We start from the raw sequence: 12,347 nt of genomic DNA on the forward strand, positions 1-12,347 counted from the left end.
GTGGCAAAACTAGGGGCTCAACACCGCCCTCATCCTCCAGACCTGCAGGGGGAGCCGGAGAGGCGCATGTGGAGAAACGCTACGTCTCCGCCCCGACACCGCGAGGAAAGACAGACTCAACAACATGACAAGTCAGACTGCGGGAACGTAGCTACGCTTCATCGTCTGTCTGTAGGTAACGCCAGATATCACTATTTCACACTAATATTAAATATGTTGTAGGTTGTGGAGATGCAGGTTTAGCGCTGGAGCTGTGAATGAAAGCGGACAGTAAATGTTTTGCATGTTCATCACTGAATTAGCGTGCTGTCTGTCTGTCTGTCTGCCTGTCTGCCTGTCTGTCTGTCTGAGTCTTCAGGTAAAAGTAAAGAACACCCCTTTCAGCGATCAGCTCGCACTTAAGAATGTAGTTACTTTACATAGTCGAGCTCATAAGCTGACATGGCGTTTTTAATAGGACGTGACTAGCTGTATTAACTTGGGACCATGCCTTATTAATAGAGCTACATACTGTATATGTACCCTTCTCTTCTCTTCTTACAGCAACAGTGACTGTCTGGTAAGCGTTGTGTGTTTCTAGCCCATGTTGATGTATACATTTTGAAATTTAATTTGCCCCATATATTTATACAGACTTTTTAAAAAACAATTTAAAAACTGTATGGCTAAATTGACAGTTTTAGCATGTCATTTATTATAGTACATTTAGTATTTTGGTCACTTGAATTTTCACAAAACAGATCATCCAAATGTGATCAACAGATAAAAATCAAATGCTGGTGGTAGAGTTTCTATAGAAATGTTTCCTTAACATACACTATTTTTTTGAAGTAAATCGGTTGTTTTTAGGGTCTTTTGTTAGAGTTAGATCTTTTATCTTTTATCGTTTGTCTTCTGAACAGCTCTCTGTCAGCTCATTTATCCATTTCCCTCTAGTTTCAGGGAGTTGTCTATGGCCACGACCACGTACAAACCAGGTGAAACCGCCCCTGAAGCTCCATGGATCTCAGTCAGCCCTGCTGGTCTGTGGGAGGTGCAAAGGAGATGGACAGGAGAGAGAAAGCAAGGAGACGACACCCCTCTAATGGGTTCTGTATGCAAAATCAGAGTGTGCCTCAAGAACCACACAGACACGGACACCCCACCTACGAGCCAAAATGAGGCAGAGCCTGAGGTCACTGATGATTCTGACATGCAGGTCACACAGCATCCTCGCTCCCAGGATTCAGTGCTGCAGGTGCCACTGGACCAGTGGGTCCTGTTGCGCATGGGAGAGGGGCAGTGTGACATTGTAGAGAGCTGCCTGGAGAAAATGAGAGCTGGAGAGAGCTGTGAGGTAAGGACAGGGATGTAGTAGACACGTCTCTTCCATGTTGTGGATCATGAGTGTTAAGATGGGTTCCCTCTGGCCCACAGTAAGTAGCTCAAGATGTTCAGATGTTCTCAGAAAGAATGTGATTCAATACTGATGTCTGAAATCAGTCTTGTCCAGCATCACAAAATATAAAATTGTCAGTTGTGCCATGTGTGGTTACAATTTTGACACAACAGTCAATTTTTAAAATATGATGAAAATTGCTGGGTCTAATTTTAAGGTTAAATGCTTTTTGGTTCTTTAATTGCAGTTCACTGTAAAGACCCATCCAGAGGATCCCAACCCAATATCCAGGGAGGCTAATGGTACCCAGTCAAGAAAGACAGAAGAGGGGGAACCGTTTCAGCGTTTCTCTCTGCACCTCCACTCTTTCACTCCTGGGCAGGAGTCCTGGCAGATGACCCCTGCAGAAAAATGGTCCTGGGTGCAGTCTAATAAGCAGAGGGGCAGTCAGCGGTTCGGGAAGGGAGATATCTGGGGGGCAGCACAGTCCTACTGTTGTGCTGTTAAACTGGTCATCACTCTAAAAGGACATACCAGGGGAAACCAACGGGATCGGAAGGAGGAAGATGAAGGTGAGGACCAAGATACGGCAACACAAGATGATAATGAAGAGAAAGAGGCAACTGGCACCCAAAGCTGTTCGCACATCCCAACTGCGGAGGAGTACAGAACTATGAAAGCAGAACTCCACTCTAATCTGTCCCTGTGCCAACTCCGGCTAGGCCAGCCAATGAAGGCCAGGGCCAGCAGCACCAAAGCCACTGCGCTGGACCCAATGAGTGTTAAGGCCTGGTATCGGCTTGGCCAAGCCTGCCTGCAGGTAGGGGACTTTGGGGAAGCCCGTAAAGCCTTTTTCAAGGTTCTCGAACTCCAGCCGGATTCTGCTTCAGCCCGCACTGCCTTAAAACAAGTGAATGCAAAGGCGAAAGAAGTCGACAATAAGCTTGGTCAAAGGTTGAGTAAAATGTTCAGCTAGAAATCATTGTTTAGGACCTCAATAAATAGGAATATGTGTGCCTAATCAGAGACATGAACCCAGATTTCTGATTTAAGGGCATATTTAGAACATGCATACTTAAATACCATAGTAGAACACTGTATACGAGGGGAAAATGTAATTCATGCTTAAACATTACAGCTAATACACTGTTCCTACAGCTGGTAACAGCTTTTATTCCACAAGCTGACAGTTCTAATGTACAAGTAATGTTGTCTGGTGGATGGTGGATGTCTGCTGCTGAAATAAAGTTTCATTGAAACAAGGCTGTACTGGAATACTGGTGGCTTGGGATGAATAATAATATGCATCTAGAAACGTGGCTCTACTGGTGTTTGTATTGTGTAATCATTATATATAGTGAGTACTACATTCAAGATTCAAGAGTTTTATTGTCATATGCACAGCAGAAACAGACAGTTACGCTGTACAATGAAATTCTTACTTTGCTGTCCCTCCATTCACCAATGGATAAAGATAACAAAAAATAAATTAATAATAAAAAATATATACAAAATAAATAAAGTATAATAATATAAGTTGAAGTAAATAAAATTAAAGTAAACTTTTTCCTTTTTTACAATTAAAGAAATTAAAATAAAAGTTACATGTGCTTTTATGTGCAACTATTGTACCATTAGGATAATTAAAACTGCACAATGGACCTAAGTCAGAAAAGCTGAATGACCTAAGCATCCTTTAGAGGGAATTTTCCCAGACATGTCTGCCATATCCCAAGGTTTTGGCCTCTCTAGGCCTGTGTGTGGCACTCGTTAGTCAGTAGATGGCGCCGTTGGTTTAGAAATTATACTACGGACGCGTGGCAGTGTTCTGATTTGTACTGAGCTCGTGAGGGATTATAAAAAGGGGTCTGAAGTAGCACGACATATTATTATTTACTACAACAAACATTTACAAGAACGCCCGTAATACACAGTAAAACATTGTCTCAACTGACAGAAATCGGACAGTGTTTTCATATTCAAAACGAGACGTTTCGAGGAGGAGTGCCTCAAGTCTCTGTGGCGCAATCGGTTAGCGCGTTCGGCTGTTAACCGAAAGGTTGGTGGTTCGAGCCCACCCAGGGACGAGCACTTTTTATTGATTTACTATTCTTTTACTCTCACAGACCTGGCTTGTACCCCCTCTACCCCACACGTCTACTTTTAGCAGACACCAGTCACCGTAATGGGAATGATCCCTTGCTCAGTCACACAGCACCCACAAAGACTCTCCCCACTTACACTACACCTGAATTCACACCCATCCAGTGCCTTCTAGAAATAATGTAAACATTCAGATTATTTAAAACCTGCGTTTAAACTGTTTTTAAAACAGTGCAATATTGTGAATAGAGAGTATGTATAGTTTATATAATGTGTGTATATTTGTAGTATAAGTTAATGTGTAAATATTCAGTATTTCTATTTTGTAAATGTGTTCTTTTTACTACCGTGGCTAAAATGGCTAAACGCTGTTGTTTTCGTGTAAAAATGCTCAAGCACGAAGATTTAACGAAGACAAGATCGTGACTGAGGTCTGGAAAACAGAAAGATGTCCATGCGCTACAAAGACGACCGGAACAAAATGCCGAAACCCGGGATCGAACCAGGGACCTTTAGATCTTCAGTCTAACGCTCTCCCAACTGAGCTATTTCGGCGGTGAAAACCCCGCTTTAAGCCACGCCTGTAGTGTTTGTAGCTCATGTTACAATCACTGCCGAAGCAGCTCAGTCGTGTTTTGTAGTGATTATTTTGAGGCGTTTTGACATGTAACGTCCTTTTATATGGTTTCCCTGATCTGTAACGGCTGGCTTGGTCTCGTCAAATACAGCCACAGCTGACTACCATGCTGCTGCGAACAGATACGGGCAAAAAGAAGGAAACAGAGGAGCAAGAAGACGTTTCAGCTCTTTCGCAGTATCGCGTGTATTTGCGTGTAGCGCGGATATCCTAAAAACATTAGGAACGGACGAAAATAGTGCAAAACTTAACCAACTCGTGCTGCACGCAAAGTGATGCGATGTAACGTTAGCACTACCTCACTCCAGTCTACGACATTATTTGTGCACGTGGTACAAAAATAAATAAATAAATAAAGTAACATGTGTTTATTAACGCGATACTCTGGGCTTTTCATTGTTTGAGCAATAATGCGACAAATGAGTTATATATTTATATTTATATAAAAGAGAGAAATAAGTGAAAAATTCTAAAAATATTATTTTGAAATTGTTATTTTACACACAAAAAAGTTCCCGCAAGTACAAGGCGTGTCGAGTATATAGGAAAATAAATATATAATCTGCATTTTAAACGGTGATATTTTTTATTGAGTTTAAAAATCCGCCGCTTATTAAAAATCCGCTCTGCCTAAACCACACTGACACCGACCTGTCGACGCGAGCAGGGAGAGAACCAATCAGAATCTTTCATTCGTCTGGGGGCGGGACAACAGAGAGGCAGAACCAACCAGAAAGAAAAAAATAAATTCTTATTATATAATAAGAAAAACGAAGAGGATCCAGCTTTGTCAAATAAAAAGGATGCTTTTTGATAGTGCAGGAGTAAACTAGCAGCTCCTTTGTTGTATTCTGGCATCCTTTTCTCCAGGTGTTTAGTCTCTTCCAGGTAGGCCCTCTCATTGTTATCAGAGACCAGACCAACAACAACGCTGTTGTCAGCGAACAGTGACAACGCTAGTGGAGCTAGAAGTGGGGTACAGCAGGGGGCTCACATACACCTTACAAAGAACCAAGGCATGTAATTGTCGTGGTTTTACATATAGTAGTAATTTAATTATTGTTTTACATATGAGCAATAAACACATGACAGCCATAATATGTTGTGGTTTGTACACTGGTATACTGGTCAACAGCAATGGAAGCTGATATGGGTATGGAAAAATTAATTGAGCCCAGCTGCTGTAGGCTGCAAAATCTTTATTTAAAGAAAATACATTTTCCCTGCACAAACCTGAGCACATCTGGGCATGACAGGATTCTCTTGTCCTACCCTTTCCATATGAAGGGTACGAGAGATTTTAGGTTGCATGCACACTCTAAGCAAAATGAGTTGTATATAAAACTAAATGGGGTTCTTTACCTATAATGACGGTGGAACCTAGCCCAAATCACTTTATCACTGATTACCCTACAAATTAATATTCTAGTTAATATTTCTAACATTACTCCATCATTTACAGGGCCGCATGATCTTCAACATGTAAACTCTATATCAGTGTCACCATTTGCTCAGGCCTTTGAGCAGGAGGTTGTTTATGCTCTCAGGAGAACGAGATGTTCTCTCGAAGGCCGTTATCAGGACACTTTGGCTGTTTTTGGCAGAACTGAAAATGAAGAAGTGAGCTCGGGCTGTAAGAGTATTATGAGCCATAATACCATAGCAAGCTAAATGTGAGATGCTCCTCAGTACGGCCTATGCACACCTGTTCTATGCAGCGTAAAGTCGCATGAAGGCCATTCGCTCATTTCTTCCTGTTCACCTTTTAGAGACTTTAAGACAGTTAAAGATTCAGTGACGTATGTTGACTGATTGCTCTTAGTGAAGGACACTAGGAGTGACATGAGATAAGAGCGTATGCTCATGTGTGGAGTGGAGCCTTCCACGCTCATCTGAGCTGGACGACATACAAGAAAATATTAGACACTGCCAGCAAGTCAACAGTCAGTTCTTGAAGGTGATGTGTTCAAAGCAGGAAAAATGGCCAAGCATAAATATCCACTTTGACAACAGCCAAATTGTGAAGGCTAAACCCTAACCCTAACCCTAGAAGGCTTTCCTGGTATGCAAGTCAGTACCTACCAAAAGTGGTGTACCGGCTCAGTGGTGCAATCCATGGAGGCCCCACCTGGCACCTTCTGCTATGGCCTTGGTGCCAGATACCACAGGACGCCTTCAGAAGTATTGGGGAGTCCATGCCATGAATGGTCAGATCGGTATATGTCCAAATGTTTGTGGACAACCTAAAGCTACTTTAAGCCGCACCCATTGCTGAGATAAATGTGGAAATGCACACACACAGCTCGTCTAGTCCCTGTAGAGAAGCATTGCCAATAGAATAGGACTCTCTGGAGAAGCAGATAAACATGAACCTACTGGCACCATGTCGAATGCCAGGTGTGGACTAGAAGGGTATAAAGTTTGGGCTGTGGATCAGTGGAACTGATTTCTTTGGAATGATGGTGCTTTATCCAATGCTTTTGGGATGACTTGGTGAGTAGAAGAGGGGGGTTGGGTGGTGGGGTCTCCGCTACACTGTCCTGTCTCTTTTTTGATCCAACTCAGGTCTAAGTGAAATGTTGTTTTCTCAGGAAATAATAGCACAATGGTTAGATCAAGTCTGTGTTAGTTGTTAGTTTAAAAGGGTATTGCATGTAAATGTATGGACCTGTTGAGATCATTCTCTAAATTTTCCTCCATATTTTATGTGTCTAATAAAATGCATAAGGCTGAAACATTTTTACAGACCTTCATTAAGCCTGGGAGTTTTTTTTACTACAGTTTCTAAGTTAGTCCTGCTGTGGTAAGTCACTCAATAAAGCCATTTGTAAGGTATAAGGTTTTATATAGGACTACCTACAAACATTGTTCCACCAATCTGATGAAACCTCTAACCAAGCAAAAAATCTTTTAAGCATCCAAATGGTTTGTTGCATTTATCATGCTTCTATATATAACCGGTATGTTTACTGAAGAGGCCTTGGAGAATCCCTTTTTGAGAGAGCACCAGTTAGAAACACCAGTGTTTAAATGGGCTGTCTAAAGTATTAATCAGAAGAGTCTACAATAAGGTAATTGTGTGTCTCTCTGGCTAAAAAGACCACTGCCCATAAAACACTGTGGCGTTTTCTTTACATTAACACATCTGACTGAACTCACCAGCTACTTATAAACCCCCCCTGTGAGCTGAGTGTGTAAGAGAACCATGGGAACCAGGGAGAATGTATGTGCAGAGCAAGGCGCCCTGGGCTGGGAGACAGACCTATTGTTGATGCACCACAGAACAGAGCAACATTCAACAACTTTATGAGTGAATTTAGTGGAGTTTACTTTTGAAAGTATAAAATGGCAGCAATCACCTAGAACGGTGTACATTTACATTACATTCATTTCCATTTCTCACTGTAAACTACTTGGACTTGTGTTTGTGTGTTTTGTCTGACAAGGCCTGAGTGGTACATAGCTGACGCCAGGAGTCCACAATAAGAATGAAGGGGATCACAATCCACAGGACGTTCATGAACACAAAGTAGAACCAGAAATAGATGGGGTGGCCGTACTCGCTGTGGCTGTAGCCATCTCTGTGTTCAGTGTAGAAATAAAGCACTGCTCCATAAAGCTGCCCTGTGGACAGAAGAGATTGAGACGGTTGATCAAAGACTGTTGAGCATAGACTGACAGATAATACTATACTACTATACTATAATACTAAAGGATAATAATAAAGAACTGAAGGTTGAATGCACTAGCTTGCTGTAACACATTTTATGTCATAAACATTACAATATACACAGAATGAACACACAGCCCATAATATCACATCCACTGACCATAGGCACAATTTGTAGCTCTAGAATTACAGACTGTAGTCCATCTGCTCATCTGAACACTTCATTAGCCTCCTTTCACCCTGTTTTTCAATGGCTTCCTAGTTTGTTTATCTTGTAGATGTAAAGTCAGAGACACAAGCTCATCTGTTACTGCACAGTTTTTGTTGGTCATCCTCCAGTCCTTCAAAAGTGGTCACAGGCCATTGCCCACAGGACGCTGTTGGCTGGATATTTCTGGTTGGGGGACTGTTCTTAGCCCAGCAGTGACCCTGAGGTGTTTAAACACTCCAGCAGCAGTGCTGTTTCTGATCCACTCATACCAGTACAACACACACCAACACACCGCCGCCATGTCTGTGTCACTGCAGTGCTGAGACCCACCACTCAAAAAATAGCTGCTCCATGGTGGTTCTGTGGTGTCTCGACCATTGACGAAAAGGGTGAAAGGAGGCCAACAGGGTATGAAGAGAAACAGATGTACTACAGTCTATAATTATAGAACTACAGAGTGCTCTTATATGATAAGAAACTGGAGCTGATAAAATAGGCCACGTTTATTCCAAACCAGAATTATTAGGGGGAACAACTCTGGCCAAAACACTACTTTTAATTGACCTTAACTTTCCTTTTTAGGCAGGTAGCTTTGAGCCAACTTTGAGGTGTGCTTGAGGCCAATATCTCCAAAACAATTACGGGTTGCCCAACCAGACGTAATCCTAACACCTATACATTCTGCTGAAGTGTTATGCTGGATGAGACTAACATGGACTTGGTACCGATCCCTATCTCTACCGACCATAAAGCCCTCTTAGATTATGACACTGCTTTTTGGGCACCACACATTCCTTCTCTGTATGATAGAAATACCCGACAGTTTACCTAGACATGCCTAGACCATGTAATTATTCACCTGTATTTATTGTAGGCATGGAGGCACCCTGTAAACAACTATTCTGAAAACAAGTAAACTAAGTGTCTAAAGTTTGAATGTCGCATCACACAGATTTCAGAGTCTGAACCGCCGTGGGGTTTGAAATGTGCAGTTATCATCATCATCATCATCAACTGTGATGTGTAATCAGGTGCATTCAATGTTTAGACTGGTGCTGTGCTAAAATGCATCTCACCTAGTGATACAATTAGCTGCAAGATAAATCTGTAGGGCCGATTGAACAAAAAGGCCACGACGATCCACAGACTGAAAGGTCCCCATAGACACGCAGTCACTGTTTCCATGCACACAGTGAAATTATCCGCTCTAAAAAAGAACACCATAAAAGCAGTTAATAGACCCATGAAGGTGGCTAAAGAACACAAAATGAGCATAAAAAGGAGCATAAATGACATACTGTTCACACATAGATCGACTTACATTACATATCTGCTGTCACCTTTTGAATATTCCTTCCCTGTGAGGAAAAAAGAAAAGGGCGGTGAGCCCTAGACACAAAACTCTAAATGACATAACATCACCAGGATCCACAGATCCACCTAACTCTACTTTTGGAGGATTTTGGAGGCAAAGGTTTTTTGCTAGCTGCAAGTTCAGGTCCTAGAAGCCAAATGAGTGCTTAACCCCCTAAACTCTACGACTTTTCTAACATCCTAAGGACCATTATTAAGACCTTTTCATACATGGAAAACGTCGCAATCCAGGTAGTATATGGGGGTGTTCTACAAGTGGGCAACTCAATTCAACCAGATTCAATAACAGAACTATAATAATATAACAGCTAACACACAGAGAGCATCAGGACAGCATGGTGCAGATACCTGATGATACTCTGCTCATTCATATCATTCATTCTAGCTCTGTTAATGCCAGACACCATCTACTACAGTAACTGAACAGTAGTTGAACAGCAATGCATCTCCAGTACTAAGTCTTATGTTATAGACTGAGAATTCCCAACCCTAAATAACCCACCTTGCACTCTGTTGACCTTTTCCTGCTTAAGTCATTCCTGGGATCTGTAAATCTATCGTCTATAAGTGCTACCTTTAAAGCTTCAGAAAGTTTAACTCACAGAGCTGGGAGAGGAAGCTCTGGTCTGCTGGAATGATGGGATAGTAGAGCGCAAACCAGCCCTCAATGACACCATGGATAAAGCCGCACACTGTAAACCAGCACAGAGCCAACCTTCTCCAGCTGCTCAGCCTTCCTCCAGACACCTTCTGCCCTGTCAGAGCCCAGGCTACCAGGATGAACAGCCCAGACACAGAGAACAGGAATGTGACAATCTCAACCATTGAACGGTCATTTTGTACGTAGTTTGGGATAGACAGGTTCCTGGGCCAGAAGGGGTGGTTTGCTTCAACTGCTGCCTTTGACATCTAAGAAAGACACGAAAAGGGTTTTTTAAATTTAATTGGAAAACAAAATAAAACAGAAAAATCATCACACTCAGTAGTAAATAGTACTGATGCATGCAGCATAGTTTTAAAAATTATTAATAATAAATTAAAAAATTATCCTTAATCCCACAACTGTCTTATTTGAACTATGGTATTTTGTCTAAATGTCACTTACCTTTACTGATGGTCATGCATATACAGGGGAAGCTGAAGTCTGTGGTCGGACCTGGCTCGGAAGTGCAGCAAGTAGAAATGTGAGACAGGTGTGTACGGCTCTGCAGGACGTTTCTGGCGAACTGGAAAAATCATCTCAGCCATAAATGACATCAGCCATGCAATCAACATGTGGCGCCATGGAGTTGCAAAGGCCACCCAATAGGTATTCACACCGGCGAGCTCACCGGAGTCACTCTCCGCCTTCTTGGGCGAAACAGCGAATAGAGAAGCCCCACACGAGGCGAGCTCAGCTTTCAACTGGACGGTCATCTCGGAACATGCGTGACGTCAGGGGGGGGGGTTGAGACTCGGGATTGGTTACAGAACTCACAGAAAGTCTGCAGTTAACGCCCCCTCTGTCTGATAGGGATATGAACAGTATGTGCTCATTTAAATGCAATTTAGCTACATATTTTAGAGCTTATATATATTTTCCATTATTGTTAGACGTGGTTTAGGTCCGTGTGAAAAGAAAAGCTTAGCCCTGGATGGAAGCGAGTTTCTTGCCGTGACCCGGATTCGAACCGGGGTTGCTGCGGCCACAACGCAGAGTACTAACCACTATACGATCACGGCTCACCATCAGGGCGCTGGTGTGCACTCCAAAAAGAAGAGCCTAAGAGCATTGCCATGCCATTGTCAGTCATCGTTTCATTAGTTGGTTTAGCTACTTTTTTAACTGTCATGTAATTAATTATAACGTTAAATACATTGAAATGGTGTCGCGTAATCAGTGGCATTATTGACCACGTGTCTCGAAAGACAACTAAATTAATGAAGATAGTTCATAGGGAAAAAAACAGCACGGCATCCGAGAATACTAGCTAGCTAATGGCTAATAAGTGAACTCCCAGAGTGTCCGCTTTAGCTAGAACACTAGCTATACCTTCTTTACCGACTTTGTAAAAGAAATGTTGCATATAAAGTACAGAGTGTAGATGAGCTTCAAAATAAGAAAACAAAACGAAAAGACGATCAGTGGTTCCTTCAAAAGCAGGACTGTCTGAGTCGCACACAGGTCCCATATGGTCTAGCGGTTAGGATTCCTGGTTTTCACCCAGGCGGCCCGGGTTCGACTCCCGGTATGGGAATTACCGTTTTGAAATTTTACATCTTTAGGTCCTAGTAGAGCAGGGGAGGACATTTTTTTGCTTTTTCTTCTCAAGCACATCTGCTTTAACTCACCTACTAATTGGCAGCTTTAGTAGATCTGTTATAACAGGAAAATCAGAAACCTGTGCTTGACTATTAGATGTTTATTAGTAACATTGAATGTCAGGCCTCCTCAACATTTGAGTTATGTACCAACACAAACCCACTGTGATCAGATAAACGGGTCAGGTTGTAAACCTGTACATTTTAAACAGTACAATAATGTATGCAAAATCTATGTATAATGTATGCATAGTGTAAGTTAATATGTATATATTCTGTATGTCTTATTTTGCATATATTAGTGTTTCTACTACTGTGAGGGACTATTTGATTTGATTTGGCCCCGAGTACAGAACAAAATGCTGCATGGCTAGTGTTTGACTTTATAGACTGAATTAAACACCAGAATAAAGTATTCCAGAAAGGCTGAACCAACTGAACCTGTTTATATCCAAGTACAGCAGAAAAGCTTGAGCAGAGGACCCTCCAGGACCACAACTAACAACTAAGGACACCCTACTACCTGACCTCAAAATATTTGAGAGACCTAGGGGGTCACAAGGAAATTGGAAAAGACAACTGTGAAATGCATTTGGAAATAATAAAAAAAAGACTGGGGGAATGAAAGAGGCATATGGGAGCTAATCATTTCAGTTCACTTTTCCATTTCTAC

General features: G+C 42.0%; 2 protein-coding genes and 4 non-coding genes across 6 annotated transcripts; 3 read left to right on the top strand and 3 right to left on the bottom strand.

The window, feature by feature from the left end:
• Positions 1–106: 106 nt before the first annotated feature.
• On the top strand, positions 107–2,641 carry fkbpl (FKBP prolyl isomerase like). Its single transcript, XM_072696965.1, has 4 exons — positions 107–175; positions 544–559; positions 937–1,336; positions 1,626–2,641. The coding sequence occupies exons 3-4, from the start codon at positions 953–955 to the stop codon at positions 2,352–2,354; spliced, it is 1,113 nt and encodes a 370-aa protein (XP_072553066.1). The 5' UTR covers positions 107–175; positions 544–559; positions 937–952; the 3' UTR covers positions 2,355–2,641.
• Positions 2,642–3,391: 750 nt separating this feature from the next.
• trnan-guu (transfer RNA asparagine (anticodon GUU)) lies at positions 3,392–3,465 on the top strand. Its single transcript has one exon. It is a non-coding gene; the product is annotated as a tRNA-Asn (tRNA).
• Positions 3,466–3,963: 498 nt separating this feature from the next.
• On the bottom strand, positions 3,964–4,036 carry trnaf-gaa (transfer RNA phenylalanine (anticodon GAA)). Its single transcript has one exon. It is a non-coding gene; the product is annotated as a tRNA-Phe (tRNA).
• Positions 4,037–7,508: 3,472 nt separating this feature from the next.
• On the bottom strand, positions 7,509–10,690 carry ebp (EBP cholestenol delta-isomerase). Its single transcript, XM_072697220.1, has 5 exons — positions 10,479–10,690; positions 9,976–10,282; positions 9,321–9,357; positions 9,076–9,206; positions 7,509–7,742 (listed from the first exon to the last, which is right to left on the bottom strand). The coding sequence occupies exons 2-5, from the start codon at positions 10,280–10,282 to the stop codon at positions 7,528–7,530; spliced, it is 690 nt and encodes a 229-aa protein (XP_072553321.1). The 5' UTR covers positions 10,479–10,690; the 3' UTR covers positions 7,509–7,527.
• Positions 10,691–11,023: 333 nt separating this feature from the next.
• Positions 11,024–11,095, bottom strand: trnah-gug (transfer RNA histidin (anticodon GUG)). The gene has a single exon. It is a non-coding gene; the product is annotated as a tRNA-His (tRNA).
• A 443-nt stretch (positions 11,096–11,538) lies between these two features.
• trnae-uuc (transfer RNA glutamic acid (anticodon UUC)) lies at positions 11,539–11,610 on the top strand. Its single transcript has one exon. It is a non-coding gene; the product is annotated as a tRNA-Glu (tRNA).
• Positions 11,611–12,347: the final 737 nt, after the last annotated feature.

The sequence above is a fragment of the Salminus brasiliensis genome, chromosome 14 (genome assembly GCF_030463535.1).
Source record: "Salminus brasiliensis chromosome 14, fSalBra1.hap2, whole genome shotgun sequence".
NCBI classification, from domain to species: Eukaryota; Metazoa; Chordata; class Actinopteri; order Characiformes; family Bryconidae; genus Salminus; species Salminus brasiliensis.

Coding starts and splice junctions, on each gene's coding strand:
- fkbpl (XM_072696965.1), top strand. CDS start 953: ATGGCCACGACCACGTACAAACCAGGTGAAACCGCCCCTGAAGCTCCA. Junction 1,337..1,625: donor GAGCTGGAGAGAGCTGTGAG/GTAAGGACAGGG, acceptor CTTTAATTGCAG/TTCACTGTAAAGACCCATCC.
- ebp (XM_072697220.1), bottom strand. CDS start 10,282: ATGTCAAAGGCAGCAGTTGAAGCAAACCACCCCTTCTGGCCCAGGAAC. Junction 9,207..9,320: donor GGTGACAGCAGATATGTAAT/GTAAGTCGATCT, acceptor GTTCTTTTTTAG/AGCGGATAATTTCACTGTGT. Junction 7,743..9,075: donor GCAGCTAATTGTATCACTAG/GTGAGATGCATT, acceptor TTCTGTCCACAG/GGCAGCTTTATGGAGCAGTG.